General features: G+C 42.8%; 1 protein-coding gene across 2 annotated transcripts in view; it reads right to left on the bottom strand.

The window, feature by feature from the left end:
• The window catches only part of brd7 (bromodomain containing 7), a 9,715-nt gene extending 4,899 nt beyond the window's left edge, over positions 1–4,816 (bottom strand). Inside the window, exons 1-11 of one of the 2 annotated variants that reach the window (XM_035682142.1) lie at positions 4,694–4,816; positions 4,096–4,289; positions 3,869–3,962; positions 3,736–3,793; positions 3,409–3,553; positions 3,059–3,169; positions 2,304–2,464; positions 1,286–1,400; positions 862–937; positions 591–698; positions 353–488 (exon numbers count right to left, since the gene is read on the bottom strand). In XM_035682142.1, the coding sequence (XP_035538035.1) occupies positions 353–488; positions 591–698; positions 862–937; positions 1,286–1,400; positions 2,304–2,464; positions 3,059–3,169; positions 3,409–3,553; positions 3,736–3,793; positions 3,869–3,962; positions 4,096–4,289; positions 4,694–4,742 (1,247 nt within the window). In that variant the 5' untranslated portion in view covers positions 4,743–4,816. The remainder of the gene's footprint in view (positions 1–352; positions 489–590; positions 699–861; positions 938–1,285; positions 1,401–2,303; positions 2,465–3,058; positions 3,170–3,408; positions 3,554–3,735; positions 3,794–3,868; positions 3,963–4,095; positions 4,290–4,693) is intronic. The other variant, XM_035682143.1, reaches the window with a different exon arrangement.
• Between the last annotated feature and the right edge of the window lie 2,439 nt (positions 4,817–7,255).

Below are 7,255 nucleotides of genomic sequence, written 5' to 3'. Positions count from 1 at the left end.
CGGATCGGTACTGGGTATCGGCCGATACCCACAGCATTGGAATCGGTATCGGGAGGGAAAAAATGGCATCGGAACATCTCTAGTTTGAGATACAGTAAACCAAGGATGCCGTGAGTGTCCTATAGCAGAATACCATGAGATCATTATACAGAAAGGAGATCAAACTGAAGTGTAAGGATTAATGGGTTGCAGTCAGGATGAGGCCCTGTCTACAGCAGACAGCTGACCTCCTCCAAACTGGATGCCCTCAGAGAGAAACATCTGGAAAGTAATCAGCCAGGAATGCCTCAAGTGACGTTTTGTGTAAAAATGCCACGGAGCTTGAGTGAGCTTGAGGTCGCGCTGCACATACCTGTCTGAGCCCTGCAGACTGGCCTCCTCGCCGTAAGAAGAGTAGATAAGGTCAGAGTCCTCCTTGCTGATGTTGGCAAAGCTGGAGTCGTAGGTGGGTGCGTAGGAGGTGAACGGCCCGTAGTTGATGTAGGTCACTGTGGAAAGGATCATTATTGCTCATGTGAGCTCAAACGGCGTGGAGGAGATGTCTGATGTCAGCAATGTGCAGAAACAGGAAGTTGGAGCAGCAACAGTACCTTGAGTAATCCTGTTCCTCTTGTCCTCCCTGAAGCCCTGCAGGGTGTTCACACCGCTCTGTAGCCGATTGGACATCATCCCCAGTTTGACAGGACAGTAACCGACATCTGCGGCAGGAAACACGCAGACATGTTACCAACCTTTAGAAGTTCTCTTTCCGTCTTATTGCCTTAGTTAATTAAAGATCTGCAACTATCTTTCATCCTCATTATTGATTAGCCTGCCGTGGACTAATTGTTTGAGCTCCATTAAGGGTCCAGATGGACCTACCTCCCACTGATGGATCTGCTGGGTTGAGGATTGCCAGAGTGGTGGAGCCGTCACACTTCCGCCTTGCAAACTCCAACTGCATGAGAAATAAATTACATGGCAGAAAGGGTGCCTTTCATTATGAGAAATGACTGTTGTGGTTAAATATTTGGAGCCCGGAGAACATTAGACAAAGCTCTAAACCACCGCTGATCGACCATCAGAACCCTCATATTAAGTCTCATCAAGATAATGGTTCAAAATGTCTAAAACACCAAATCCCCTTTTAAGCTTAAAGAAAAGTATGGATATTATCTCCACTGAGGGCATTAAAACTTGATACTCTTCTTTACATGTCATTAGTTTGAAAGAGAAGAAAAACAGCAGATATGTCAGTCTGAAAAAAAAAAAGAAAGAAATTCTGAGTTTAACCCTGCTTTCTCACATCACACTGCAGCATTCTGTTGGACAGCTTCCCTCCAGACTCCGCGATAACCTTGCGGATTTCCTCAAGCTCTTTCTCTGCCTTTGCTGCCTCGTCCTTGGAGTCTTTGTCCTGTCTGCAAATGAAACAATGGAGAGAATGGCAGATAAGACACTTGAAGCATGAATGAAAATGTTTTTACTTTATAGCAAGAATAAAAACGCAAGCACACTGCAGCAAAATACTGCAGGGAGAGGCGCAAACAATTCTGTTAATAAAACGCCTACATTCCACTTTCATTCCTCAGATAATCTACCTGGAAGCTTTTTGTTGACGTCACCAAACGCCATCAAGGTTTTATACACAATATCTTCTGTTGTAACACAGAAAGTATTTTGTTATTTAAGACGTTGAATGAAAAGCAGCACAGTAAAGGTTTCTCTGCAGGTAATAATCATCAGGTTCTGTTGCATCACTGGCCAACGACGCTGATTTAAAAGATGTAGCCATGAGAGAAAACAAGACTCAGCATGCTGCAAGGCATTCTTCACATTCTCCGCCTCTAGCTTTACAGTGGAAAGCTGATTCGCTTTTGTGTCAGAGGAAAACAAAGCCACCGAAACCGACACCTTGGAGCTACACAGTGAGAAACCGTTTGCACCAACGTGCTGCATTTTTACTTCTGGCTGATTAGTCATCTCAACCTTACCTGTGCTGACGTGTAACCGACAACTTCAGCATTTATGCGCACAAATCTGCGATTGTGGTTGGATGGACCACAAATGTTTCACTCAGGGATAGCATTTGGCCATTTCCTGATTGACATGAGAGATTTCAATCATGCCACTCAAATTATACTCACTTTAGAATAATGTACAATATGCAGTTTCAATGGATTCAAGTAGTGAATCCATAGTCATGATTATTATTTCACTTCCTCACACTGAAATCTGGGCACTCCTAGCTGAAGAGCAGCTATGCCTCAGTGTCATATGACTGTCACTTAAAGAAACATGTAAGGTGAGCAGGTTAAGGGGACCTGGGTGTGCTGGGAGTCTGGGAGCTCTCGCTGTTGTCTGTGGTGTCTTTGTTCTGGTCAAGGCCGGCACCCCCTTGTTCCTCAGACTTCCCTGGCAGTTTGGCAGAAGGGTCGAGGCCAGACATGAACTCTATGCTCTGCTTCAGACTCTCCAGCCTTTCCTATTGGAAAGACAATTTAAAGGTGTTTGTTTTCTTCATTTAGGATCAGGAAAGAAAAAAAGAGGAGAAAAATGGCCTTTTAAATCTGTCGCACATTGCTGCAGGTAATCCCTCTGAGAACATTATGAGGCTATCTGCTGCCCCCATCTGTTGCTTTGTAGCAAAAGCAAAGAAATCTAACTTGCTCCAGTGCTTCATATGAGGTTTAAAGCAAAGAGAAACATACAGCACGACATCTTGTGGCACATAAAGCTTTGTGTCAGAGAATGGGAATATTTACACATGTACAGTATATAACATTTCTTCTTATTTTAACTCTAATGATGGTTGTTGACTGTATAACTAATTATCACTGTATACTGACCATATTTGACAAATAAAGCTGGCTACAGTTGCTATATTAGTCATATATTTTAAGATTTTAATTATAAAAAGATACAGTGGCAATAATAAATGCCCCTAGAAGCTTTGCTATTCTTTAATAATACTAGCTGTATATTAATAGCTTAGTGAACACTGGTGTGAATGACCATCGGTGAACAAATGGAAACAAATGACTCCTTCATGTCTCTCCATGAATGTTCAGTTTCATACCTGGCTCAAGATCTTCATTCCAGAGTGTAACAGTTTCCGAGCTGCCTTGTGGTAAATGGTCTCAGGTTTGTTGTAAATCATAGCGTTTTCACACATGATCCTGAAATCCACCTGCATCAACACATAACACATGAGACACTTGAATCATCTTAACAAAAACAGCTCTTGTCAAAATGCATTGAAGCGTGTATTAGTCTGCTTTCTATGCAAGTGCTCTTATTTAGGAATTATTTTATTAGGCCAACTTGTATTTATTAAACTGTAACCTGGGTGGGCCTGGGACGTCCCTAGCTATCTGGGTTTATCCCTCTGTGTGTGTACAAAGCACGCAATAATAAACCAACAAATACCTTGAGTTCATCCAGTGTCTGGTAGCACTCTTTCTTTACTTTATTCTTGATTGTACTGAAGTCCATTGGCCGTTTGATAATTGAGGAGTAGCCGGGAGCAATGAGGTCGGTCACTGGAAACGAGAAGAATGCACTGGGATCCTTCCTGCAGAGAAAAGACACACATACAGCAGGAGTTCAGTAACTTTACTGTAGGCGAAGGGAGAGCTCTGTGTCAGTCATATAATCACAAGCAGTGTGAGAAGCAGCTGCTCAATGTGCAAACTGCTGATAAATAAACAAGCAGATAGATAATTATCTCGTATCAATAAAAGATCAGTGCTGCACCTTTGGAGCTGCCGGATGAGCTGGTTCAAAGCTTCCTGCAGAGGAGTCTGTTCCTTTTCTGTGAGGAAGAAGAATAAAGCATCAATGAAAGATCAGAGGAAGAGCGTGGACACGAACTCTGAACAGAGACTACCTTCCAGTTTATCCAGCTCTGATCGGATAGGAGTCCGGCTCTGTTCTCGGTCATCATCTCCATCTGCGTCCTGTCCTTTCTTCTTCTTTGTCATCTAACATGAGAAACACACATTAAATGTAACAGGCGGACAGTTCAGGTAAACCAACTAGTCCCTTTAAGAGGAGCTTAAACATCCTTCACTGTCTCACTTAGAAGAAGGGGGACAGGCTCTTTGTCCACGGTACCTTTTTCTTCCCCCTGTCGTCCTCTGGTGACCCAAAGCTCCTCTCTTTATCCTTCTTCTTTTTCTTCTTCTTGTCCTTTGGTTTGTCATAGTCCGCCGGCTGCTCGTCGTAAAACGTGTCCCGACTCGAGCTTCCCGTCGTCACTTCGTTTCCAGACACCTTCAGCACCAGCTTCAGTGGTCTCTCTCCGTACTCTGCACATATCGAGTCCACACAAAGCGTTACCGAGGACCGAGCAGCAGCTACATGACGATGAACAGCTGAGATGCTGCAAACAATAGCCGCTAACAGCTAGCGTACCTAGCAGGCGTTGCAGTAAAGCTAGAGCTTCAGCTAACGATGCATTGTAATATTAATATTATATCCTCGACCTATTTACACCATATTGTGGCACATCGACAGAACGGTGGGAAATAAACAGCTGGTTAGGTTCAATGAGTCCAGTAACTAGCCTAGCAGTAGGCTAACTAACTATGGTCGTGCTAACACGGCTAACAAGCGCTACCCGGGTTTTACTTTACTACTTTTATTTGTTTAAGGACAAATCATTACATACTGTAGCAGTGTGTTAATGCGGGACTCTCTGCAGATTAAATACCTTCATATCCGTGTTTCTCGGACTTGTGCTTTTTGTGCTTCTTTCCCATTGTTTGTATTTTGATGTGGCGACGGCCGGTTGTTCTTGTGGATCTCTGTGGTGGCGGAAGCACAACAAGAGGACAGCGCCACCTGCCGGTCGGGCGGTGGTACGGCGAGGTGATGCAGCCACCCTTACCGCCGGTAGGGGGCGAGGTAAGTTTAGTATTAAACTTCAACCGTGGACCAAGCCTTGCAAAACGTTGATCCTACAGTCAGTGCCCTCCTCATTCCAGATGTTAACTGTCTGCATTACGGACCCTTTAGAGAGGATCTGACACAGAACTATTAAGTACAACTATTAAGAAAAAAAAGGCATGTCTGTGGACAATTAAAGGGTTTGCCTAGCTATTTAGTATTGCACTTCAACAAAGTTGGGATGCTTACCAGTGACACATTAAAAGTAGAATAGTCAGAAATAAAGCAGCAGAGGCCTGGATGTCCGGCTTTTTAGCCTTTAGTAAATGTCATTCGTCAAAACACTGGATCCTACATTTCTCATACGACAACTCAATAGCATCTTTCATCAGACATTCTTGGTATGCCCATGTCTTTCAAACACAATGTGCAGTCTGTAGGCTTTCCTTCACACGTTTGAACATTATCAGGGTTTTTATTCTCTTACATTTGAAAGCTCCTTCTAGAGCCACAGAAGATATTATACAACTGGCTGATTATATTCCTCATAATGAGTAAATGGAACTTGTGTAATGTGTTACATTAATGCAGTGCCCCTTTAACACTGATAAAATGATCAGTGTGTAGGATTTACTGGCATCTAGCGGTGACGTTACAGATGTTTGGTTGTATGTTCTGGTCTAAGGTAACACAAACCCAACGATTCCTATATTCTGGTGATTATACACAACGAAAATATACCTATGAGACACTGGACCTTTACGTTCTTTTATCTACAGATGCAGGAGGTCGCCATGTTGAACTGCAGTGTTTCTACAGTAGCCCAGAAAGGCCAAACCAAACACTGCAATCTGAAACTACACCACTATATGCCACTAAATCCCACACACTTGTCCTTTAAGGTCTCCATCTTTGTAGATGTGCACCTAACCATATTCTGTCAAATTATTGCAAAACTCGGGGGGCGACATCATAAAACCAAAAAATATAAATTTCTCCCTTTTGGTTTCTGAATTTTTTGTCAAAGGAGAACAGAGGACAAGTGATTTACAGAGCAGGTATGCTGTAGCAGACAAAAAAATACAATGCTATTTCAGTTAGACTTTAACTGAATGTTTGAAATAAACCAGATTAAGCCCCAAAGGGAGACTGATGACACTCTGTTACGGTTGTAGGACACTGTACAGTCTGGAACTTCCCTGCCTTGCAGAGCTGTTATGCTCTGTTAAATCTGCACATATTGTACCGGTTGATGAATGACAGATGTTTTATTCATGGAGGAAAGATAGTGTGCATTCTTTGAAGCACATTCCAGGTTTTATGAAGAGGGTATGGGGGCAGAAGGTTTCAATGGAATGAAGATTGACTGAATCCACCATTTCAGCCATTCCTGCCTTCAGGTGAAGAGGTGATTCTGACACTCTGTTGATGTTTGAGTCTCCTATCTAAGCAAACCCATCCCCAACAAATTACCTCAGGATCTGTGTCAAGACATTCCAGCTCCATAGTACACCCTTTAGATAGCAGTACGATGACTACCTGGTACTCTTAAGGAGAACGCTTAAATTACAAGACCCACAAATCTTTATCTGTGGAATTCAAGGGTCAGAAAAGTAGCAACCTGACAATATGCCTGCAACCTGTAAGGGATGGTTAAGAAGTGTTTTTTTCTTTACTTTTCTGCAACAAAAGCCTAAGGTACTAAATACAACACACAAAGAAAAATGCTTTTTGTGGATCTTCAAAATCACTGACTTTGATGTTTTATGTATTATGAATGTTCTATACACCCTTAAACCTGTATTAACAGATTTTTTGTCCACATGGAGGTGGTGGAAGCAAGTTGTAAACACAGCCCTGACATATCACCTGTAAAGGTCCAGTGTGTAACTGGAGCCTCTGTTGGCAGAAATGGAATTTAATATTCATAGGTATGTTTTAATNNAAATAAGAATTATTGTGTTTTTGGTATGAGAATGAGCTGTTTATATCTACAGACTTCACTGGTCACCAAGGGTTGCAATCTGCAGCAACTCCATTAGATAGATATATACTTTATTAATCCCCTATTGGGGAAATTGTTCTTTTCACTCTTTTTTTTTATTTATATACACACACACACAGGCTGAAATACTCACTTCATGCACTTGTGGACATGCAAACATGGAGTTAGGAGCCACCCATGAGCTTTTTTTGGGGTTAGGTTGCCTTGCACAAGGGCACCTCGGCTGCGCACAGGAGGTGAAACTGGCACCTCTCCAGCTACCAGTCCACACTCCATATTTTGTGGTCTGTGGGACTTGAACCGGCAACCCTCCGGTTCCCAAGCCAACCAAGTCCCCTACAGACTGACCTACCGCCGCCCCTCCTAGGTAAACACTAGGAG

Source organism: Morone saxatilis, unplaced genomic scaffold (assembly GCF_004916995.1).
Source record: "Morone saxatilis isolate NCDOM2014 unplaced genomic scaffold, NCSU_SB_2.0 Contig11, whole genome shotgun sequence".
In the NCBI taxonomy this organism is placed as follows: domain Eukaryota; kingdom Metazoa; phylum Chordata; class Actinopteri; family Moronidae; genus Morone; species Morone saxatilis.
This window is presented reverse-complemented; position numbering and strand designations above follow the sequence as displayed.